The sequence below is a fragment of the Mus pahari genome, chromosome 6 (genome assembly GCF_900095145.1).
Source record: "Mus pahari chromosome 6, PAHARI_EIJ_v1.1, whole genome shotgun sequence".
NCBI lineage: Eukaryota > Metazoa > Chordata > Mammalia > Rodentia > Muridae > Mus > Mus pahari.
Genome location: NC_034595.1, coordinates 17,012,774 through 17,038,317, shown reverse-complemented (window position 1 = coordinate 17,038,317; position 25,544 = coordinate 17,012,774). Strand labels below are relative to the sequence as shown.

Below are 25,544 nucleotides of genomic sequence, written 5' to 3'. Positions count from 1 at the left end.
CCTGGAGCGCCCAAGTACCTGAGGTTGCCCTCAGTCCTTCCCACACATAGTCCTTTCTAGTGATTTCCTCTGAGCGGTCAGCTTGTCTCCTTACCCATCCAAAATCACCCAGAGCTGCAACCCCTGCTCTTTCTCCCCCTTGACCTGCCTCCTGGGGTCCTCACCATCCCCTGTATGTCCTGGTGAACTATCTCCTGGTCTTCCTGGGTACATCTGCAACAACCAGCTGGGCCCTGGAACCAGAGTCCAAAGCACTGGGCTGGGCTAGGGGTATCTTGAGGACAAGCCTGGCCCATGCCCATGCCCTGGCGAATCTCCAGTAATTTTCTGGTACTAACTGTATCCACACAGTACCCCGGTGCTGGGCAGATAATGATGGAGGTTGAAGATGCCTGGCCTGGTATGCTCTCACGTGGGAAGTCATCCTGGCAGCAGAAACCAGGCCAGTGCTCTGGGAAGGGACCACAGGGTCCAGACTGGACGGCTAGGTCGGCAAAGGGATTGCTTCTCATGCCTGGAGGCCAGTTGCTGGTGCATTCTGTCAGGCAGGCAGGATGTGAGCCTAGAACAGTCTATAGTCTCCTGAGACACATAGACACTTCCCTTTTCTTTAAAGTCTGGGACTTGGGGTTTCTAGTTTCCAACAGAAAAGATCATCTGAAGGGGCAGTGTTTATGATCTTGGCTCTGGTCTGAAGTAGACAGGTTAGAAGCCACCAGGGAGACAGGCAACAGTGCAGAAAGTTGTGGAAAGGCCCCCTAGCTGGGGCTAACAAACATCATCAGGATTATATCCATCCTCATCAGCCAGAGACAGCTGCCAATGGGAGTTTGGAGGGACCACTCTGAAGTGGAGCATTTTGGAATGCCCTGAAGGACAAATATTTAAGAGGGCAAATATTAAATACAAGTTCCATATGCTGGCTGGCTCCCACCAGTGGTTTGGAACATCAGGTTCATGGTGGGTTTTTGTTTGTTGTATAGTCCTGAATTCTCTATTTAAAAACCAAATGTCATCATAAAAATCTGCTCAATTCTTAGTGGCTTTGGGTCAAGATCCTTCTATGTAGTCCAGGCTGGTCTCAAACCCAAGATTGCCCTGCCTCTACCTATCCAGTCCTGGAATCAGACGTGTGCTACCCCAGATAGGCCACTTGGTTCTTTCAGGGAAGATAAGCTGAGGGCCCTGAGCTGTCCCCTGAAGATACTGCTCCCTGTAGCTCACTTTTCCTGTCTCCAATTGTCTGTCCTGAAGGCATTTGCTTCTGTGACAGTTCTGAGCTATCCCTCAGGACAGCCATTCCCAGGACTCGCTACAGCTTTAACTAATAAATAAATCGTGTACCCCGACAACACAACCATCCCTCAGGTGAGCACTATCTGTAACTCAGTCCCAGGAATCCACAACACTTCTCCCAAAAGGGATCAAGATCCATTCTCTGCCCAGGAGCCCTTACCCTGAGGAGGCACAGAGTATCCAGCCTGGCCTTGGGGTTTTAATGGTTATTCTTCATATTGACTTGCTACAGTATAGATGTGGCTACTTAAGAAACATCTTCTTAAATGGCCATAACCCAGAGGCTAGCCCTCCAGTGGTGAGACCCAGGGGCCTGGCCTATTTGACCCTCGAGGTCAAGGAATTCAGAAAATTTGTGGACACTACAGACTTCCTTATAGTTTTAGCCGTGGGGAAATTCCTGTGCCAACTTTACCTGCCGGTACAGAGATGCCCATGATTCCCTTGTGGAAGCTCTCAGGGGCATGCCTGCAGGGCTAGGCTGCTGCCAGCTGGGAAGGGGCCAAGTATAGAGAGGCCATCTGCACATAATTCGAAGGAATTTTTTTCAGAAGATACTAATAACTCATCATCTTAGAATGGAGTTTCTCAGCACTAGTGAGGGGCGTGGGTGGAGCCTGAGGTGGGGAGGGGGTCTGCGCTTTACTTACCTGCAGACTAAGGGGGCAGCTTTCCTGTGCTGGGCTCCCTTGAGGTCCTATACCCTCCCCTCCACATGGGCCACAGTTCATTTTCCAGTGGGATCTTTTCTCCCTCAACTTCAAGCCTACGGAAGGAAAGCAAAAATGTCCTCTTGTCTGTGACATCAGATTCTAAACAAGTGGCAGGAGCTACCTCTCATGTGTTTAGAGTCCAGTGCTGTCAGGAAACAAATGATACATGTAACGGCTGTAAACGCATGCACATTGCATGGGAGACCCAGTGACGACAGTAAAGGTACAAGAGCCTCATGGGCGACTGTGGGGCCAGGTCCACTTAGATGTGTGCCTTCTGTACTGAACCAGCAGGATTGACTAAACCCCATCCACTATTCTCCGAGACAGACCTCTACAAGTCATCTCACAGCAGGTCACAGAATCCTGGGGTGCCTTCCTCCATATCCACCAAAGACTGAGCCAGGTCTCCGCTGTGTCAACCAATGACTCTTAAATGAAGAATGGGCAAGCATGACTTCAGAGTGCGACAGGCTCATGCCACCTCAGTACCTGACTTGTGTCCTCTAGCCTGCAGGATCTGTATTGTGTGGATGATATGTCCCAACCCCAACCCTAAGAAAAACAACACACAACAGAGGTTCCTAAAGGTTGTTTTATTGTAAAACCATAAATACAACACTGACATGAACTCGGGAGCGCCCTTAGGCGAATGATCCTCTAGTCATGGAAGGATGTCTTTTTACCTTGGCATCAACCAGCTGGGAAATGGTTTGGGGGTCGTGGGAGGAACTGAATCTTGGGCCAGGGCTTTTGGTGACTTAAGGAACCCAGTGGAACCTTCCTCTTCTCCACAATCCATGGAAATAGTCCACTTGTGGACAAGAACAGACACGGAAAGACAGTAACATTGAAACAGCTCAGTTTTACATTTTATTACTTTGTAAAAATCTCTTTTAAAAACTTTCTGTTCCTTTCTTCCATTTAACATCAGTAAAATGTTTAAACACCATGAAACCAATCTGGCTGTAAAATGGAGAAACAGTACCCAAACCAAAGTAAAATAAAACATCCCAAAGGACACACAGAAAACCCTAAATAAACCCTCAAGTTCGGCCTTGGGAGTTTATGTATCACAAGAACTGGCAACTGAACCCCCATGCAATGTGGCTCCCGGAAGGACTGTTGCATCCACACCATCAATACAGGAGACCGCCAGTGACGTCTTTGTTATTAACACAGCAAGTGTGACACTGGGTAACTTTTTTTTTTTTTTAAATACAGTACATGGTACACAGGGTCCCTAAGATAGCCCTGCATAAACCCCCGTGAAGACTTGAGCCAAGCACTGGCTGTTTATAAAAATATTATGTTGCTACAAAAGTATAAATTAATACTACTGGTATTAAGAAATATTAAACACATAAAACTTATAAGGATTAAGAAAAATATTCATTAATACCTGTAGAAAACTCTGGCCTAAAAAAGATATTTTTTGTGTGTGTGTTTGCTTTTTTGTAAATTTTTTTTGTGTTTTTTAAATTTTTTTTTAAGATGACTTGAGTTTCTTGCACTCGAAGCAAGACACGGATGTGTCTATGGTATTGCCTAGAACGTCTTTACTGCTGAGACAGGATGGAGGTGCACACACGTGGTCACTGAGTAGGAGGGCAGGAGGAATGGGGCACCAAGGTGTTCTCAAGATTTACCTGATGTGAATGGATCACCAACGGGAAGTTATGGGGAAAAGAAAAAAAAAAGATAGGATCAGAAGACAACTGAAAATGATTCATGCGTCTTAAAAATATCTCTGCTTCGGGCTGTTATACAAAATGGTTTCCTGATGCCTGGGATCTGGAAGGTCTGCCACATGGCTCTTGCTCTTTCATGGTTGGCCAGGCCCAGCCCAAGTCAGGCCACAAGCTCGAGCACTGTTTGGGAAGCCACCCATCCTTGCTGGCTGGGAGAACAGTCCTAGGTGAGCCTTCTGGCACCTGGATTGTGGGAGCCCCCCTTCCAGCGGGCCTAAGGACAAGGCTGGGCTCTGCCCCTTTAAGGACCTTTGGTTCAAAGAGTCAAGGTGCCCAAGGAATGGTAGGACCTTGGCAGGTGGTGATGTCAATGCCAACTCCAAGGCTAGACAATGTCCAAAGTGGGAGTGGAACCTTAAAGCACCACCCTCTTCCACGTGAGGTCTATATGTGCTCAGAGACCACAGGTTCCCTTGGCCAAAGCCAGGGCTCTCCAGACGACCATCCTCAGACCCAAATAAGAGAGGAAGAAAAACAACCACAGCCACAACCACCCCCGCCCCCTGGAGAGCCTGCAAAGGGGAGATGGGAGGGAAACATGAGGAAACACCGCATCATTGGTTTGCCTAGCAAACGTTTGCCACAGTGAAGGGGAGGGGCAGCCTCCTCACCAGCTCTCCCACGGCCCTGGAGACAGGAGCCCCTGTGCACTGTCTCCAGGGTATAGCCTGAGCCTCACTCTCTTGGTTCTGCCCTCCAGAAACCTTCTTCCAGATAAAAGACAGACGTAGCAGTGTCACACGGCTACCAAGACCAGGAAGCTAGGAGCCTGGCATAGCTTATGGGGTACCGAGTGTCCTGTGCTCTCCTCTTCGAGCATGATATGACAAGGTCTGGTGTGGCATCCCGCCCACATACGAGCTTTGCTATTTCTTGGTGACCCTGTGTCCTTCGAGCGAGCATTTACGGCACCCACACTCTCCTCAGGAAGTCTAGCCTGAGGCCAGGAAAATAGTGGACCTTTCTCAAAAAAAAGGGGGGGGTGAGGGGGCTCCAAAAGCAGAGATTCAGCTTCACAGTGGAAAACATGCCTTGTAGAATTCTTCCGTTTCTTCAAAGTGCAGGAGATCAAAGTTGTCGAATGAAGACTCTTGGCCAGCCCACACGGCTGGTGTCCAGGTCCTTCCTAGAAACCTGGGGATAAGTTCTCAACAGTGTCACCAACTGCCCTTCTCACCAGGAAACAGGTACTTTTCCCTCTGCCTAGCGCCAACCCCACAATGCCTAATGCGGAGCCATCAGGCAGGATGGTGACAGCATCACTAGTGCTGTAATATGCAGCTTCCTTCTAGGGATGGGATGCAGGCAGCTGTGTTCACTCAGGATGCACTGCATCCTGGGAGCTGAAAGCCGTGCAAGGGAAGCTTGGCAGGAGGACTCGGGTGTTGGGAACAGAACCATGCTGAGAATAAGTGCTTCCATGTATAACCATTCCTCATAGACCTGCGACCACTTGAGTGACTGAATCCCAGGCAAACAAGCTGCAGGCCCTGGCTTGGGCTTCACCAGGGAAACAAAGTGACTGCAGCCTGGAGGGGAGAACCTTGCTAATGGAAGGAAGTGCCTCTTCTCTCCTTCTGCGTTTGAGTCCACGGATGTGAAAGCAACGACCATTTGTGTCCAGAGAATCATACAGCTCAGGCTAGGCTGTATGCTAGAAATGGCCCAGCTTCCTGGTGTCACAGCCCCCAACAGCCTGTGGTGGAAAGACCTATATTGATCACAGAATCAGGAGGCAGATGGCAAAACCCTTCTGAAGGCTGAGGCCAGCCCAGGCCACTGGAGATCAACTGGAAGGGCCTTTCTTAGTGCTTTGGCTGAACTAGAATTTGGTAAGTTGGATATTGCTGTTGATGGGGCCTGTGGCTGGACCTGGGGGATCTTTGGGATTTGCTGAGCTGTTGGCTGCAGGATGGGCACTATGGAGATAGACCAGATGACAGCAGACACTGGGCAATTTTTCCAGCTGGGGACTCTAGAGAGAAATGAGAGCCTTCTAATCTTTGAGGACGAGGCATCCCAGCGATGGGTTTCTGAGGACCAAGTGGGGCTCACGCTGAACCTAAAGAGGCAATCTAAGCCTCAAGGAGAGATGATTCAAGGTGCAAATGAACTGGACAGGAGGTGACTACCTTTGACCATATGCCTGGAGTTTAACGCTAATTTTCTTTCTGGAGGGAGAATATTCCATTCTCCAAAAGAATACCTGCAACGCACATCTGGGGTTGGCTGTAACAGCAGCTCGGGCCCAGCTCTGCCTGAGGATCTGTTTTCACTGACTGCACGAAGCACCCAGCTTCCAGTGTGGCTACAAGTGCTGGGTTACGGCCCCATTTCCAACAGCCGAGGGAGACCGGAGGTATCCTTCATCATCAATCCAGAGCCCGCCTCCCGGAAGTCCACGGGCAGTGAGAAGACATTCCTACATTCTTCAGGGTGCGACATTCAGTTCCTGTCTGGATCTCTCCACTGTGGACAGAAGTTCTTCTGATGGTAAGTGCCAAGTTGAGGACACCGTGATGGGAATGTCTACAACATCCCTGGCAGTAGGGATTGTACGGTGGTTCCTGAGACCATAGCTTGCTGGAGTGGATGTGGATGCGGTCTTCTCTGATCTGTTTGTGTGTCTGAGACTCTACAGGAGAGCTCGGTTAGACTTGTGAGGCGAAGAGTGTGGGCTTAGGCCTCAAGGGCAGAGTTCTGGAACCTTGAGGATAACTGGAAGCCACTGAGCCTTCACGTCATCTCCACTCCCCTCCTGCTGATGGGTCAGGGCTACGGGTACAGTGCTTTTGAAGTCGAGGTATCTTTCAGTGGAGTAATGCTTTATGACGGAGGAGGGGGGCAGTCCAAGCCCCAGGTAGGAGAGGTGCTTATGCAAATAGCCCCTCAGGGGTGGCCATTCTCAGCCTGATGTGTAAGCATCCCCATGTCACAGCTGTGGTCACTGGAGGGATCAGAGAGACCAAGCTAAAGACCTTTATGGGGCAGTTATGCTCATCATCCTGTGAAGAGAATGGCAGCCCCCCTCTTGGCACCTGGACTGTGTGTAGAAGCGTTAGTTCCTGGCCAAGGGGATTAGAAGCAAGGGCTAGCAACCCCTTTCACAGCATTTAGTCAAGCACATCCACCTGCAGAATGCCAACTGTTCAGCCAGCAACATCCTGTGCTCCACCACTGTCCTGACTACAGGTCTGAGTTGCCTGTGGGGACCTCTGAGAGCTGTAAACTCCCAGAACCCCTGGGATTTGGGGAGAGGGAGAGGCTGCGGGTCTGGCAGACACAAACATGGACTTAGGTCAGTGTCCCCGCAGAACTGGAGGTCAGGCCATAGAGAGCAGGAGGAAGCAGTCTGAGGACAGGAGGCAGACATTCAAGAGGCGGACATTCACACGACCACAGGCAGGAACCAGGCAGCGGCTCTCTCGATGACATTCAGGGTCCCTAAAGCCACATGCTTCCCACTATAGCTTCCACCAAGCCCCACGGCTAAGGACCCAGGACTCCTCCCAGCTCCCCACTCCAGATCCATGGCCGTGGCCTTGATCTTGGCTAGGCGAGTCCTGGACACCGCCATTGAGATGAGCTAGTTTACAGTGTGACTTAGGAATTAAAAGAGGGCAAGTAAAACAATGTAAGTCAGACACTCAGTGCCTCCCAGAAATCACACGTGAGAAGAAGCCGAGTCCCCCATATAAGATAAAAAAAATTGCTAAAGTATTGTGAAAAAAATGACGACGACAACAACAACAAAACTGAGTGGAGAGTCAGCTATGTCTCTGGAAAAAGAAAGTCTTTTCTTTTCTCTCTCTCTTATATTAAAAAGTAGAACATCAGCTTTATATTTCTAGAGTCTCCTTTCCTGATTTGGGGAGATAGATAGTGTGTTTTCTAAGGCAGCTGCCCTGGACATCCGAGGGGGAGGTCCCAGGCACAGCAGCTTAATGCCCTGAAGGTGAAACAAGAAAGTCCAGTGCAGAAACTGTCCATCTGACACAGTTTGGACAACCGGCCGGAGCAGCTGGGGCGGAGGATGGGCACCACGGGTTGAGGGGATGAAGGGATGGTGAGGGAGGGCTGGGGTTGGGGGATGGGAATTCAAGCCACTTCAGCCCTCAGCTGCCTGAATATCTCACAACCCCAGCTTCTCCCAATCTGCACACCTGAAAACGGGAGTCCTTAGAGCCCCTGTCCGAGAAAAGTGAAACCACTTCTGTTTTCCCGGTCTCTCAGCTTTCCTGACACACCCTGCTCAGTGCACACATGTCCGAGGAAAGGCATGCATGCACGCACCAGGGTTGTGTGTGTGTGTGTGTGTGTGTGTATGTGTGTGTGTGCCTGTGTGTGTGTGCGCACACACATGGAGGTTCTCTGGCTGTGCATTTGAGTATGAGCTTCCCACACCCTCTTCCCATGCAATGTCATGTGTGTGGGTATGGACACGTGTGCATACACTACACCACACACACACACACACACACACACACACACACCCCGAAAAAAAAGCACTTAAGTTTCCAAGGGGCATTTACAATGAGGTTCCACAGTGTTTAGAACTTAAATTTCTTTGTTTGTGACAGTGTTGTGTGTGTTCCTAATGTTTTTCTTCTTTTTGTCTGTTTTTTTTTTCCCTCAAAGTTGAGTCTTAAAGCATGTTAGATTTCAAAAACATGAGCTTGTTCATATCTTCGGGACTAAGCAGTCGCCTCCTCTTGATCAGAAGTGCTTGTTCACACATATTTACACACCCACTCCGAGCCCCCACAGCAGGAACCGCCAGGAGCCAGAAGGCTAGCTTGGCCAGTTTCGTGTGCTTTTGGGTCACGCATGACCAGTACTGGAAGAGATCAGGAGTGGCCTGAAAGAGGGGTTCCTGAAGGTAATCATAGACTTCATTCTTGCCCAGCCGGTCATCCTCCTGAGCGGCGGGGTGCTCTCCGGTGGCTGAGCGGGCCTTCTTGGCAGCAGGTTCGAAGTCGGCCTCCTCGGCCCAGGACTCCTTTACCTCATTAATCAGCTCACACACTTTGCTGATGATCTCCTCGTGCTGGTAGGGCGGCACCGGCCGGAGCTTCTGCTGAGGATCCAGGATCATGGCTACCTTGTGGGCCGGGTGCACCTTAAAGTTCTCCTTGAGCGCTTCCAGAAAGAGATGGCACAGCTTGCTGACGGTGCCCGCGTCGTTGGCCTTGGCTGTGAACAGCTTCTCGAGCCTGACGTAGGTAGGGAGCACAAGCTGCAGGGTGGGCTGGCTCTCGTTGCTCAGCTCTATGACGGCCTGCTTCACGGGGCTCAGGATGGCGGCCAGGTTGCTCAGCAAGTGCTTGTTGAGGCTCTGGATGAGGTTCATCTTCTTGGCACGGCTGTAGAACTCACAGATCTGCTCGTAGCGCTCGTGGACCAGCAGCAGCGAGTCCGTCACTGAGTTCCAGCAGGGTGGCGGTGACGTCTCCTCCAGAGAGCCGAAGGTCTCCTTGGCCAGGCCCGTAGAGCCTGCTAGGTCCTCACACACGTTGAGCAGCTCGATGACCTCATGCATGCTGCGGGCCTGCAGCGTCCGCTTGCTCAGCACACTCTGCACCACTGAGTTCAAGGCACAGGCTGAGCAGCGAAGGCACATGCCGGCCTTGGAGAAGGCGGACGTGCTCACCCGGCAGTCTGTCACGTATACGGTCCGGATCTCTGACATCACAAACTCTGATAGCACGTTCTGCACCCAGTGATGTACCAAGTCACCACTGTCACGAATGTCTGCACCCTTCACACCCAGCACATAGCTCTTGATGTGGTTACCCTCAGCCTGGTAGGCCGTGAGGATGTAGCAGGAGTCAGGGCCCACACTCTGGGAGTGGCATGTGACACCAATGCCCAGGCAAGCATTGCTGCCCAGGGCACATGTCACCTTCACCTTCACCTGGTTGTACATGCGTGGCAGGTGCTTCAGTGCCAAGGTGTTAAAATTGCCTAAGATCTCAGTGACTGAGAAGGCCCCATAGCGGGCGCCACTGTCTACCAAGGTTTGCGCCAACTTGAGGAACTCCTTCCCACTGACCACACTCAGTGCACCCAGGTCAGCGCACATGACCCGCAGTAGCCGCTCTGCGATGTTTTGCCGCTCCTTCTCAGGGATTACACTGTTAGGTGTCAAACCACTGGTTGTGGCTGGTAGGGGACACAAAAAGAGAAAGGATTACTTTTGACATTCAAAACTGCTTAACCTGACAGTAGCAATATCCTCAATGGTTAGCATGAAGAACAAATAGATTTTGTTTTGCATACAAATTGGTATGGTCTGTACCATATCCCCATGGCACCATAGGGATAAAGTTCTATGGTTGATAAGTAATGCCTACTGTGGGTATATAGTGGTATGTATGCAACATACTTGCCACATGTGCCAGTCACCTAAACCTTTCAATACAACCTTTTCCTCAGCAGGAATTACATACACACACACACACACACACACACACACACACACACACCTTCTTCCTGGCTTTCTTTTGCCTGTCTGTAAGTTAAGAATTCCTGCCTGAGTCCTAATGACAAGTAAGCATCATCTTCGGTCTCACACGAAGTACAGGTGTTAGCAATGAGAGACAGGTTATAGATGCAGTGAGGAGACAGGCTATAGATGCAGTGAGGAGACAGGCTATAGATGCAGTGGGGAGACGGGCTATAGATGCAGTGGGGAGACGGGGTATAGATGCAGTGGGGAGACGGGCTATAGATGCAGTGGGGAGACGGGGTATAGATGCAGTGGGGAGACGGGCTATAGATGCAGTGGGGAGACAGGGTATAGATGCAGTGGGGAGACGGGCTATAGATGCAGTGGGGAGACAGGGTATAGATGCAGTGGGGAGATAGGGTATAGATGCAGTGGGGAGACAGGCTATAGATGCAGTGGGGAGACAGGCTATAGATGCAGTGAGGAGACAGGCTATAGATGCAGTGGGGAGACGGGCTATAGATGCAGTGGGGAGACGGGCTATAGATGCAGTGGGGAGACGGGCTACAGATGCAGTGGGGAGACAGGGTATAGATGCAGTGGGGAGACAGGCTATAGATGCAGTGGGAAGACAGGGTATAGATGCAGTGGGGCTGCAGGGTATAGATGCAGTAGAGAGACAGGCAAAAGATGCAGTGGGAAGACAGGCTATAGATGCACTGGGGCTGTAGGACTTTCAGGGGTCCCGGGCTCCAACATGCTGAGACCTACTGTTGTTAGCACTGTTCCTCTGGGCCTGAGGTTTCCACTTTTCTTCCACTGCAGCAGGTGGAGATCGGGACTGGTTGGAGGTGATGTTGTTTTCATTGTCAGCTGCAGAGGAAAGGGAGTAATGGGTTGGTCACGTTGAAAGGTAAGAGGATGCTGAAGAGCAAGGTAAGAGCGAGGGGGCAAGGGTGGGGTGTGGGGGGCAGGGGTGGGGCGTGGGGGTGAGGAGCGACAAGGGGTAAAGCAACACGTGCCACAGGGAGTTGAGTTCAGGCTTCCCACACGTCTGTTTACGGTTTCAAAGCCTCGTCTGTACAATCTAGAAACTTAGGACAATAGTATGGTTACCCCACAACTTCAGGAAGGACTATGGAGACAACAGGGAAAAGCCTAGGACGTAGAGGACTCCTACAAAGAACATCAGCCCTCCAGGCACCCTATGCTTACCCAGAAGTCACTAGCTTTGCAGCCCATCCACAGCAGAAGCCACTACAGCGTGCCAGAATCGGGGGTACAGATGGGAAATAAAGAGAAGGGGATGGTCTGAGCACTATGAAGAGAGGTGGGGTTGGAGACAGAGGGTGGAGATGAATAGCCTTCTCTGCCACCTGAAGACATGGTGAAGTTCTGGCTTGTGCTCCTGCTGAGGGCCATGTCTGGGTCTATGGCCATGCAGAAGTAGGAGTCCATAGCTCAAATTACCACTCACAGGACTGACGGGACTATGTCGATGGTCTGTGCAGAGCTGACCCTGCCCCTCAGGAGAACTGGTCCTACACCATGACTAGGGAGCACAGTAGAGCTGGCCCTGGTGGCAAAGGCACAAGTGAGCCAGCCCTGAGGTCATGACTTCAGGAGAGCTGGTCCTATCCCTTGTTGGCTGCAGTACTGGGTAAGCTAGCCAGGACTGTGCTAGAGAGCTTGCCCTGGTGGTGTGGGTACAGGAGAGCTGTTGGGCTGACAGATTCAGCTACCACCCAGGCTCAGATCCAGAGCTTCGAGTTGGCTCACCCCAACATCTACCCAATCTATGAACTGCTGGAACACATGAAGGGGCCAGTCCTGTAGAACTAAAGGTGCAGGACCTCCATGACACAAGGCAACAACAGGATATCTGAGAGGAGTCCCAGTGAGCATGCAGTATTGATGGTGTAGCAGAAGCCAGAGGCTTCAAATCAGACCAATGACTCACTTCAATGAATAAGTAAAGATGTATGGATAAAAGAGTACACTGTGGGACACACTGTGACATACTATAGCTTCCATGACAAGATGTATGTATGTATGTATGTATGTATGTATGTATGTATGTATGTATTCTTTTTAAAATTTGTCTTTTGGGGAAAGTTTGAGGGCAGAGGGTGGATACAAAGGAATGGAGAGATGAACGGGATTGGGATGCTGAAAACTCTACACACACCACTGATCAGAGAAAGGGAAAGCAAGTCGGAACTCATGGGAAATAGCCTCCCTCCTGGCTAACTTTCAAAGAGCCAGGAGTTGCGATGCAGGCAGCCAGTCAATGAACTTACCTCACTGTGAATCTTACTCATCAACCTTCTAGGCAAGACGTGCCCACCCGTGGAGTAGCAGTACAACTGTTGTGTAATCCACTAATCACCCTCTGATTCAATTTGAGCGCCACTCCACAGGAAGGAATCCATGCTTAGTACTATAAGCCAGGCCAACAATCCATACTTGGAGAAGCCAGAGACCCAGGGGTATAACTTATTACTACTGTTTAACTAAAATGACTAAGCGCCTCTTTCATACAACTAGACAAACACTTCTATCAGCCTTAATTCGAGAAGCTTCTTTCACAGTGAACATAAGTGGAGTGCAGAGATTCGTGGCTGCCTAGGGCACCAGGGATAAATGATGTCGGAGCGCCTCACCCTATAAAAGACCTTGCACTACTCCTCTTCAGGCTCAGGGAAACGGAGGAGGAGAGAGCAGGAAGAATGGAAGAGCTAAAGACAGGGAGAAGGGATGTCACCTTCTAGGCATTACACAACCATAACAGTCGTGAACTCAGAGCACCTTCGGTTACCAGCACTGAGCCTATAGAAGACCGTCCCTGTCAGCAATCAGCCATGGATGTGGGAAGGGCTGTGGAGCCCTATCCCTTACTACTACACTATCAGCTATAACAGGCTCTGGAAGATGGGAATTAATCATCTTCAATCGCTTGTCCACTGCTAAGTTCACCATGATCCAATGGATACTTCTAAACCCAGGGTCACACAGACAGCTTAAATTCAGTAAGTCACGAAACAAACCAGATAGACAGGAGTGTGAGGAAATGCTTTTGGAGGGAAGGAGGTCAGCAGAAGCTGAGAAACTGGGAAGGAATGAGAATAGTTAGAATGCATTCTCTACATAATCAAATATCCCATACTTTGAGCTGTGCAAACGGAAACACTTCTGCTTCCAAGCATCTCAGAAGAGGGATGCTCAACTTGTACCGCCAACGGGTGATGGAGTGAGGTCAGGCTAGGTCATAGAAGGTATCATAGTCTTTGAACACATCACCTCTGCAACCCTCATCTTTGGAAGGAAAGGTCTGAAAAACTCTTACAGAGGAAAAAAGGAATTCCAAAGTTGTGAAGAGGTTCAAGGGATTAGAAATCAGGGTTGGCCACCTCCCCAGGGTAAGACAGAACCACTGATTTAATTTATTCTCTGCAAAGACTCCTGGGTACCTCTGAACTGTGTTCTCCACCCTTACTGGTGAGGGCTTCAAGGGCCCAGCCCTGACTCAATCCACTGACTCCACCAAGGCAGACCACGGCTTCAGCGTGAATGTTAAAGGCCATGCAATCTAAACAGAGCTCATTCCTGGAGTGAGAATCCCGGTCCAATTATCACTGAGTTTATAACCCTGACAAGTGAATTTAATCACTTTTGCTTCAGACTCCTTTTTCTTGGTATGTGTGTGAGCATATGCAGGTGTGTGCTGCATGAATGCCAACATGTGTGAAGGTCAGATGACAATCTTGACTGTTGTTCCTTAGGGGCCACTCTCTCCGCCCCCAGCCCCCGCTTTATTTTATTTTATTTTATTTTATTTTATTTTATTTTATTTTATTTTATTTTGATACAGACACTATCACTGGCACCCACCTTACTAGGTAGGCCAGGCTGGCTGGCCAGGGAGCCCCAAGGATTCACCTCTCCTTGCCTAAGTGTATATTGCCATGCCTAGTCATTCTATGTGGGTTTTGGGTACTGAACTCAGCTCCTCATTCCCACAAGGCAAACACTGTACTAAGAGCCATTTTTTCCAGCTCTTTAGCATCCTTTTCTGTGAAATGGAGTTAATGTGGCATGTAGGGAGCTACTTGGAGAATTAAATGGTGAATATATGTAAAACCCTCAGACCAAGACCTGGCAGCAAGTATCAGTTGAAATGATGTTAGATAGTTACGAGCTATGGCAGACATAGTTTTCTAGGCCTTTATAAAGGGGATGGAAATGTACCTCAGTCAACATACCTGACCCATGGCCAGTACCCAGCACATGGCAAGCACTCACTACCACTCACTATAGACAGCATCATGACTGCTAGTCCTGCTCCTGACCTGTCACCAGGGCAGGCAGGTTCCCTTCAGCATATAAGTTAACCAGTGTGAATCAGCCTGTGCCGTTCAGGGGCTCATAATGAGATTGGTGTTACTTGAGGCTGATCCCCTTATCATCGGCGCTGTGAACTGTGCAGCTCACAATGCTTAATTTCCCTCCATGAAGTCAATCCTTTAATCCTGATTCAGCCTGGCTGGGATTCTGCCTGGCTTTGCACTGGATTGTGTAGAAGGCATTCTCTGGCTGCGCTGGACCAGCACAAAGCAGCCCTTCAGAGACTCTGAACAAGCCAAGATGCTGAGAGATAGTGCGGCCACTTCCTGGCTCAGCCCAGACTTGAATCGTCGAGCTTCTGTTCGCCATCTGCCAGAATGATGGGGAAGCACCCACATCCAAACTCACAGCTACACACACACACACACACACACACACACACACACACACACACACACACACACACACAGAGAGAGAGAGAGAGAGAGAGAGACAGAGTCACACACACACACACACACACACACACACACACACACACACAGATAGAAAGACAGAGACAGAGGGAATCATACAGAGACAGAGACAGAGACAGACGTGAAACAGAGACAGAGGCAAACAGAGACAGACAGAAGCGAGGAGGCATGAATGAATATGAATTAACTGTAGTTAACTGTGGGAGGCTGGGCTGTAAGGCTCAGGAACCAGACATGGTGCCCAAAGAGAGAGTCCATGGCTATCACCTCCAGGGCTATAAATCCCATTAGGGGCGTGTGTAAATGCTTTGAACTACCCCTAGCTGATCGTGGAGTCACTGGGAGACACCTGAAATGTCTCCCACATTCTCACAAATGTGAGACAAAGACACCAGGCAACAGGAGTATATGTCCTTGCTTTTAAAGATGGGGAGAGATTCCTGCCTGAAGTCTCATGGCCGAACTCTGGAGTTCTGATTACAACTCAAAAGCTTGGCTGTGTTTGTAGAATGATTCATAGGAGGGGGAGCTCTCCCAAGGCAATATGAATTACTGCCTCGTGTACAGCACTCTTTGAAATGTGTGAATGGAGGCTAGAGTAACATTGTATCATCTAATGGAAGATGAAGTCTACCCATGTGAGACAGTTTGAGTTAAGAGCAGCTCCCATGGGCTTACATATTTGAAAGCTTAGTCACTGGGGAGTGAGATGCATTAGGAGGCGTGTTCTTGGGGGGTAGCCGTGTCCCTGCAGGAGGAAGTGTGTTACTGAGGGTGGGCTCTGAGGTTTCACACGCCCAAGTCAGGCTTAGTGGGACTCTCAGCTACTTCACCAGAACCTTGTCTGCTGGGCGGCACCATGCTCTCTGACACGATGATAGTGGACTAAACCTCTGGAACTGTGAGCAGGGCTTCAGTGAAACGTTTTCTTTTATAAGAACTGCTGTGGTCCCGGTGTCTCTTCACAGCAATAGAAACTCACTAAGGCGGAGCTGATACCAGGGAGTGGGATATTCCTGACTCAGGCCTGACCAGATCGTGGGTAGAATGGTGGCTTCAGGGCTTTGAATTAGGACTCTGTTGAAGGCTTTCAGTGGGGCTTAGTGGGCCTTATTAGCAGGAGTGTAGAAAGCAGTGCTGGGGAGACCTGAGCTGTGGGGCCTAGCTCAGGAAGTTTCAGAGGGAAAGAATATTATAAATGGCCTAGAGACCTTTTTTTTTTTTTTGTGATATTTTGGCAAAGAATGTGGCTACTCCCCACCCCCATGCCTTGACTATGGTTATTAGTAGCTACTCTTATGCAGCTCTATTATGAAAAGGAGCAATCTTATTAAGGAAAATTACAAATTGTACAGTTTGAAGAGAAAAGCAGACCAGGAAGTGTGATGGAGCTATGTCCTTTGTTCAAGGACATAAAATGTTTTTTTTAAAAAAACACCTGAAGCCAAATGAATAAAGGCAGTGGTAACCTCAGTGTAAAACCGTACCCAGCTAAGCTTCCAACTTGTGAAAAGTGATTAAAGGAAAGATTGGACAGAGCCCAGGGTACCCAATGAAGGAGCTAGAGAAAGGACCCAAGGAGCTGAAGGGGTCTGCAGTCCCATAGGAGGAACAACAATATGAACTAAGCAGTACCTCCAGAGCTCCCTGGGACTAAACCACCAATCAAAGAAAACACATGGTGGGACTCATGGCCCTAGCTGCATATGTAGCAGAGGATGGCCTAGTCAGTCATCAATGGGAGAAGAGGCCCTGGGTCCTGTGAAGATTCTATGTCCCCATATAGGGGAATGCCAGGACCAGGAATTGAGTGGGTGGGTTGGGGAGCAGGGAGAGGGAGGAGGAGATAGGGGATTTTCGGGAGGGGAAACTAGGAAAGGGGATAACATTTGAAATGTAAATACAGAAAATATCTAATAAAAAAGAAAAAGAAAAGATTAAGCAGTGAAGGAAACCATCCACAACAGAAAACTGGTGCAGATATAATTGAACAAGGGGGCCATGTTCCAGTCCCATCAAGCAGCAGAACTTGGCAGCTGTGGCCACATTCTGGCTTTAGAGTCAAGGATAAAGAGACTCTGAACTTTGGACTTGTGGAGACTGTGATAAACTATGGGGACTCTTAAAGTTGAACTGAATACAGTTTTGCTTTATGATATGGCTGCAGACCTATGGGGGAATGTGGGATTCCAGGAAGTGGAATGTGGTGGTGTGCCCCTGTGTGGTGGTTTGAATAAGAATGCCCCCCCCCCATAGGCTTATGTGTTTGAATGCTTGGTCATCACAGAATGGCACTACTTGAGAAGGATTAGGAGGTGTGGCTTAGTAGAGTGGGTGTGGTCTTGTAGAAGAAAGTGTTTCACTGGGGGTGGTATTGGGGTTTCAAAAGCCAAAGCTAGGTGTAGTATCTCTCTTCTTCCTGCGGCCTGTGGATCTGGACGTAGAACTCTCAGTTACTTCTCCAGCACCGGATTTGCCAGTGTGCCACTATGCCCCCTGCAATGATGATAATGGGCTAAACCTGTAAAACTGTAAGCAAGCCCTAATGAAATGCTTTCTATTGTAAGAGGTGCTATGGTCATGGTGTCTCTTCCCAGCAACAGTGACTGAGACAACCTGGTCAGTTGAGCTAGTCAAGCTTAATCTAGAGGATTACCTGACAGCTTTATAAACCTCAGGGGACACACATGGTAACAACTATGTCAACTGCTCAGTCCCCATCATACACCACACACATTTCATACAATGTTTCTTTTCATTTCATTGTTGTTGTTTTTTGTTTGTTTGTTTGTTTTTTGAAACGAGGTCTGTGTCACCAAGGAGGTCCTTATATTTGTGATTCCCCTGTCTCCGGTTCCCAGGAGCTGAGATTATACATGTGTACCACCACCCCACTTCACGTGTTATTTCGAATGCCTCTGGAAGATCTATCTGGATGGACAGGCACTAGCTGCCCCATTGCCCATACACAGTTCCTTCTGCAAAGTGTTAGGTTGTTCCTGGACAGATGCTCTGAGCAGCCTTCCACCACAGACTTAGGATGCTCAGGTGCCAAGGGAGACAGCATTTAGGACCTGTGTCACTTGTGTAACCCCTTATCTCTCCCCACACCCACCAGCCAGAGACGAAAGCCTCTAAGTTCCCAGGGGTGTATAGGACCACAAGAGGGAAAGGACCTGGATCCCTGAGTAGTACCTACGTGGGAGGTCCCCAGTCAGGCTTCTTGCAACAGCTATATGGCTACATAGTAACTGTGGAAGTGCTGGGTCCTGGGGACTCTCCCTATTGACACACAGTAATTCTGACTAAGCAGAATTTAGACCAGAAGCTGGTGCCACTGTGATTAATGTCTGCAGATACAGACTGGAAAGCTGAACTCCTGAGCTGTGCAATGGCAACGGTGAGGACAGGTTCAGAAGGCTGCCAGTGGATGGCTGAGCCTGGGAGGGAGAGTGGTCCTCGCCCTGGCAGCCTGTGGACTCCCTCTGCCCCAACCTCCTCCCTGCTCATTCCTTCATGAGCTCTAGTTTGAGAGCCAGGGCTTTGGAGAGGCAGAAATGGTCCGTGCACAGGACTGCCCGGGGAAAGCCTGAGCATAATTTACTTAACTGCTGGCCTCTCTCTACCATGAGCTTCTGCTCATGTCCACCTTGGACCTGCAACCTCTGGGAAGCCCATCTTCCTCCCTCCTCCCCAAACCATGCTGAGGCAGAGCTGAGATGCCAGAGTTCAGACTAGCCAGTGATGAAAGATAGACTGGCTGGGGCTCAGAAGGTAAGTTCTCGGAATGTGTCCAGTTATGGCGGGATGGGGTGTGTGTGTGTGCTCTGGGCTGGTTCTGCTGGTCTCTGGGCCTTACCTGCATGAGATTGCATGTGCTCCAGCAGGTTGCTGTAGAACTGAAACTGGATCCCACAGGCGCCGCACGTGTAGGGTTCTGGGGAGACAGGTGGGCATGTGAGAGATGGCTCATACTCAGACACCCTGGCACTTGGCTGCAGGCAGCTTCGAAGGTACAGATCCAGGTGCATACTTGGGGCCCTGGGCCCAGCCTGTCCACTGGCCTGTCACTAGCCCAGAGACGGAAAGGCCGAGGAGAAGCAGGAGCAGAGAGAGGGGAAGCCACACAGATACAGGCTGCTAACTCAACAGGGCCTGCTGCTTCCTGGGCGCTTACTCCGTGGCAGGCACTGTTCTGAGCATATAGGAAGGACAACATCCAGGCACCAGGAGATCCCAGGAAACAGACTCTGCCCCTTGGGATTCACAGCTTAACCCTCTGCCATGGGACCACACGAGGGTCATCACTCACGGAGGAAACAAAATGAATGCATGCACAGATGAATAAGGAAACTCACAATGGGAGGGGGGAGCAATGAGAGAAAGAGAGGGGGAAGTGAGGCAGCGGGTCTGCCTGGAGGAGCTGGACAATGGGCTGAGCAGAACGGGAAGCAGCGAAACCAAAAGCTCAGAGTATCCAGGACGCACACTGGTGCCTGACAAAGAAAGGGCAGTGGGAGGAAAGAAAGACCACACTGTAGAAGGGGAGGGAACGAGGGAGGAAGGTGGCTTGGAAGAGAAGTCCTGAGGCTGTTTGGATAACCAGGAGTGGGTAACCTGCCCCCTCTCTTGTGTGCTCAGGGTTATACCTACCTGTGCACACCTCTCCACCCTCCGGGGCCCTTAGCAGCCTCCCAAGGCTATTACTGGGAGTTATCCTCAGGGTGGTCCAAGGCCTGTCTATACCTCAGGGAGGCCAGAGAGTCACTCTCTGCCCTGCCTTGCCCTCTTCAACCCCGCCCCAGCAGGACCATCACTTACTCTGCAGGAGAGGGAAAGGGTTGGAAATCAGGGGACTTGCAGTTTCTGCAAAAGAGAAACAGTTTAGCTAAGTGTTCCCCAGTCCTGGGGCTATGAAGTCATCACAGCTGGTGAGCCAGGGGGCCCTCCCAGTGGAGAGAGCACCTCGGTGGACACACAGTCTGTGTGGGAAGGTCGGTGAGAGGTGCTGGCAGAGAGGCACAGTCATCAGTGTCACGTGATATTGGCTGAGCCTCAGGGTGCTCTGTCGGTGAGGCTCTGTGACCCAGGTATGATGCCCATATGGCCACGCACTTGGCCACTTGGTTGTCTTCTGGCATGCGTTCCTACTGTCTGGCATTGCCAGAGAGCAGGGCTGACAAGCCTCCAATATAGCAGGCAGCAAAGTGGAGTGCAGGCAGAGTAGGGGGTCTGGGGGACCTGGGGCTACAATGGACGTATCCTGAGCCTCAGTTTCCTCATCCAGGAAGTGGGAGTAACAGGAACACTATCCCCACAGGACTGTGGAAAGGGTGAAAACAGACGCAACACACAAAGCTCTGAACACATGCCAGCCACGTCGTAAGTGCTCAATGAATGGTGGCTGCCAGTAGCAGCAGCAGCAGCAGCAGCAGCAGCAGCAGCCCATGACAGTGCTGTCCCTACACAAACGTTAGCCCTGGTGGCAGGAGAGCTATAAGGGGTGCAGCATGGCTTGGGTGGAGAGCCCACAGCATGACAGAAGGCCTTGGTTCTAGCTCCAGGCTGCCACTTAATTCTTTGTGGCCCTGAGCAGGTCATGCCATCCATCCTCTTACACCAACCGCTTACAGAAGCTCTGAGGGTCACAGTGATGACCCAAGTGGTACTTGTGCCAAGTGCTTAAGCGGCTTGCACCCAGGTAAAACAAGGCAAACAACACCCAAAGCAATACTCCCTCCCCTCCTCCTGCCTGTGTTCTCTGGGGCTGTTCGTGCTCCTCAAGCTCCTTGCAGCCGTGGAGGAGTTGGGACTCATCTAGGCCACTCACTGGAGCCAGAGGAGCAGGGGTCAAACCTGGGTTCGAGGGAGCTTGGGTCTAATACTAGACAGAAGCCTCCATCTGGTTTCTGGGCTCCGAACCATTTGCTGATGCCCATGGTGGCCAAGAAGCACCCACTACTAGTAAATACCAGGCAGTGTCAGCACAAGGGGGCATTCACTCAGGCCTAATATTCAATGACATCAGTTTCATAGTGGCAGAAGATCTGTCCCCTCCTGTCCTGGCCATCACTGTGCATACACTCTTCCTGTCCCTTTCTAAGATAGGGATTGCTGGTGACCATCCACATCCCTGCCAAGGCTCAATAAACCCTGGAATCCCAAGCTATGCCAGTACAAGGCAGCCACCAGGTGGCAGCAAACACCACCAGGAGTGCTCAGGCCAAGCCATAAATAGCACTGCAGGGTCTAGAAGAGAATCTGTTCCGTGGTATTGGGTGCAGAACCTGAGACCTCTGGCTCCAGTATCACCCCATGTGCCTCTCTGGAAAGAAGCCTGCTACATACGGCACTACTCAGCAAATGGCTCTCTTAGGGTTACCCATCTGGGCTGGCTAAGTTGGTGCCCGCGTTTGGGATTAAGGAAGTTCCCCTCTCCATGGGCAAGGGCAGAAGGACAAAATGCAGCCACAGAAGGGCATCCATAGATATAAAGGCCCCTTCTGCTTCTCATGAGCTCTGCTGTCTTTCTATTTCCCTACCCAGCCCCTTTCCCAACAAGCCCCACCATGCATCAGAAGACCCCAGTCATAGGTACTGCTCTTCTGTGGGAGGTGACATGTGATGCCACATGTCATACCACAGACACACTCACCGCTGGAATTTTGCGAGCTGCTATTGGTCTCTTCAAAGTGGTTCTGTGCTTTGCTTTCTACTCGACGACTGAAGGTGTTTTCTGCTGGGAGGAGGCAGAGAGGGGGCTTGATATGGCACGGGGAATGATCAGCTTGTCTGTCTGTCAGGGCTGAGTGGGCAGGCGGCCCTTGGAGCTCAGAGAATGTGTGTCTGAGGGGTAGAGGGATGGAGAGGGAAAGGGGGTGACCTGCCCAAGGACACACTGGTGAAATGCAGACGGCAGACAGGTCGGGGCCCCATTTTTCTACTCCAGGGTAGGATGAACTTTCCTGTTTTCTCTGGAAGATTCTGTTGCTACAGCTCCCAAATGAGGATTGAGGATGTCAGCCCATTTCCTGGAGGCAACTTTGACCCAACAAGAATCTCAGGACCTAAAGGATGTCCTGGGACAGAACACGTGACAAGTAGAGAGGGGGGTAGTTTCATACTTGCTCTGGGAAGGCCAAAGAATGTGGGAGGAGGGTCAGAACTCACATAGAGAAGTAGGAGCTCAATGTCAGTCGTGTCTAGTACCTTCCCCCAAACCTACATCTGCAGGATCTCTCTGGAAATCCCACAATGCAGGGATGGGCTTGGCCAAGCAAAACTCTATACTTACAGCCCCACCCACACGAGCAGACGATAACCCAGCTCCTCTTCCCATGATGCTCTGGGTGCTACAGAGCACAGCTGATCCGGCAGACGAAAGTCTCAGGAAAGTCAGTTTGAGATACTCAGCCATCCCTGCCCCTTATTCAGCTTGGATGAGGCTACCAATGGCTCCCAGACACTGACCGGGGGAGAGTCACTGGGCTTTCACTTAACCTGCACCCAAAACATAGGGATTTTAAAGATCAGACAGCCTTCCAAGTGGTGCTATTTGGAAATCAGTTGGAGAAACACCACTCAGCCGGTCCCAACAAAGTGCTGGGTGACATGGATGACGGATGAGACAGCCAGCCAGAGGCAGTTCCTATAGGCCCGCTCAGGTCTTCCGTCTGCCTCCAACTCTCCCATAGCCTGGAGAGGCTTTTTGGCACTGTCAGGACCATGCTTCCTCTATGTCCCTTACAGCTTGGTTGAGTACCTCCAGACAGCATGTAAACTGACGGAGGCCCATTCATTCTCTATCTACAGAGGGTGAGGGACTCTCATTCTTGAGTACCTACTGTATACCAGATAATCCTCCCAGCATCATGAATACAGTACCACCCATTTGACAGGCAGAGAAACAAATTGAAGTTGCCAGGCTCCTGGAGTCACCAGGATAGCATGTGGGGCTTTATCTGGGGGCAGGTACCTCCCCTGTAAGAAGGAAGATCCCCTTCTCTACCTTAATCTGTATTCACAGGGGAGCAGGCAGGTAGGTATTTCAGGTGAAATATAAATCCACGTGTGTATGTCCACCTGCACACAAACAGCCATATTCTCCAGGGCAACGACAGTGACAGTCTCGACCTCTCACATGCACCATTTCACAGCCCCTAACCTGGTGCCCTTGGATTTGACCATACGGTTTGTCCAAGTAAGATCCACCACAGGGATTCCAAGTCTCACAGAGGCGGCCACTGATGTGCCCATGGTTTGCTTGACACATGCCTGGAGATAGTGACATTCACTGACTGACGGTCCCCACAGACAATTCTCTGCAGATGCTATGGACCTTCAAAAGCTCAGCCACAAAGCTCAATAAAAGAGTAACGTCCAAAAAGCCCTGGGCCTACAATCCGGTGAGCCAATGTCTACCACGAAGACGACCATGGGACGATCTAATTCTTTTAAGGTGCTGAGGACAGAAGCCCAAGCAAGGCCTCCACAATCACTCTTTTCACTGAGCGACCCCAGAACCCTCTTTTCTTATTTTAAGACAGGGTCTAACTAAGTTGATGAGTCTGGCCTTGAACGAACTCTATAGCCCAAGCAGGGCTTGAACTTTTGGTCCCCCTGACTTAACCTGCAGGCAAAAACGCAGCTGTCACAACACAGCATTTGAAAAATCCACACTTCAAGGTTGGTTGACTCCCCTCCTTTTGGGAAGTATAAGTTCGGCAAACACAAAACCGCAGCCTGGCCCAAATTAGCTTCTTAAACCAGAGGAAAGGCAAGCGCAGGCTACCAATGAACGACCTCAGGGGCTCGTTCATCTGGCCTTTCAAGGCAAACATTTTGTACATTTAGTGGACAGCTTTGGCCTTCTGAAAGCAACGGAAAGACCCAGTGCCTCAGTCATCTAAGTAGGTGGACCAAGGCTTTTCTCATACAAGTCCGAGTCCCAGGACGCCTGGAAGCTGCTACCTAGCACATAGTATGTCTTCTGTTTTGGAAGAAACGATCACTGGGAACCTTGCTACCTGGTCACCTTCCGGACCCATAGCCCCCTTTTGCATAGGAAACCTCTGGAGCTGACATCCTCTGGTTCCCTGCTGAGTCTCTACCTCCTGGAGGGTTTCATGGGTAAACTCTAGGGAGTGGGAGCCCACAGAGACGAAGCTGCAGTCGGCCGCCCCCTTGGATGGAGGCCATTTCTGTGCTGAAACAGTTTGAGATAGTTTTCTGAAAGGTGACAATGAAAGCTCATGCCATGAGGTCCAAACAGGGCTGGATGGTCACAGACAACAGTGTGGTCACAATCAGAAATGAAACCTGCCACCCTGCCGTGGGGCCACTGTGGCAGGGATGCAGCATGGGGTAGTGGGGATTGTGGAACAGGGGAAGTGCACAGACACCTACTGTGAAGGAGGCACGAGCCACTACCCTGCAGGAACATGACCACAGAACCAGATTTGATGTCTTAACACAGCCAGAAACCCAAACTTAATTTTATGCAGACTCTCCTCATGTTCAAATACTTCCTACTAATCTTTAATAAAAGGCTTTTAAACTTCACAAAGGCCAAATAAAACAGATCCCATTAGACCATGAATTGGGAAAAACATCAAATTACTTTTTAAATGTTTGCAAACTTTGTTGTATAAATCTCCTTGAGATTTATAACTTGGTAAGCCAGGGTTACGGAGGCCATGGGTCCCAGTCTGCACCAAAGCATGATGGGAACTCCAGTCTTGTTCTTGCAGGGGAACAGCTACAGCACGTGGTGGGTGGGAAACCAGGGAGGCGTGGGTGATAAAGGCCGTCAGTACCTGCAGCTGCCTTGCTCGCCGGAGATCCCGAGTTTGGAGTTCGGAACGTCTGAGTTTGGGTGGCTGGAGGGGTGCGGTGTAAGAGGGTGGTACATCGGACCACGGAGGCTGGAGCTTTTTTCCCCGACTGGTTCGACTGGGTCTTCGCTGCCACGAAGCGTGGAGATGGGGTGACCTCTGGATGGGAACACTCAGAGCCCGTGTCTGGATCTTCTGGTGGCTCCCACCCGGGGACGGTACCTGAGAGGGTCATGCTCTCAGTCCCTGAGGGCACTTGGAGCCTGCCAAGGAGGTGGCCTCTCAGCCACGGGTCCCTGAATGCCCACTCTGACACCTCTCTGTCCAGCTTGCCCTCCTCCTACAGAAAGCAAGGGCTCAAGCACCCACGAGGAGCCTGAGAACCTTTGAAAGTCAGGAATCTTCCCCAGTTATCCTTTCACCTTCAGGAAGCCTGACCTCTGGATCATGCTCAGGGCTTCCTGCTTCACCCCATCACCTCTGTGCAGTCTCTGCGGGTCTAGGTCTTTTGCCTTGGGGAATCTGGATTAGTTACCCCAGCCCTGAGAATATTTGCTAGTGTATATCTGATTCTCAGCCCTTTTCCTTCAAAGGGAATCTGGCTCGTAAGTGATGGAGAGCAGAAGGTGGTATGGGGCTAGATAGTGGAACAGGGAAGGGAGAGGGGAGAGGGGAGAGGGGAGAGG

At 50.5% G+C, this 25,544-nt stretch overlaps 1 protein-coding gene across 8 annotated transcripts in view; it reads right to left on the bottom strand.

The window, feature by feature from the left end:
* Positions 1–8,354: 8,354 nt before the first annotated feature.
* Znf618 (zinc finger protein 618) overlaps positions 8,355–25,544 on the bottom strand; it is a 158,307-nt gene continuing 141,117 nt past the window's right edge. For 3 of the 8 annotated variants that reach the window (XM_029539851.1, XM_029539857.1, XM_029539856.1), the window contains 6 exons: positions 24,841–25,080; positions 21,681–21,764; positions 19,847–19,891; positions 18,885–18,962; positions 10,980–11,081; positions 8,355–9,922 (listed from right to left, as the gene is read on the bottom strand). In XM_029539851.1, coding sequence (XP_029395711.1) covers positions 8,406–9,922; positions 10,980–11,081; positions 18,885–18,962; positions 19,847–19,891; positions 21,681–21,764; positions 24,841–25,080 — 2,066 coding nt within the window. In that variant the 3' untranslated portion in view covers positions 8,355–8,405. The remainder of the gene's footprint in view (positions 9,923–10,979; positions 11,082–18,884; positions 18,963–19,846; positions 19,892–21,680; positions 21,765–24,840; positions 25,081–25,544) is intronic. The other 5 variants (XM_029539853.1, XM_029539858.1, XM_029539855.1 and 2 more) reach the window with 3 other exon arrangements.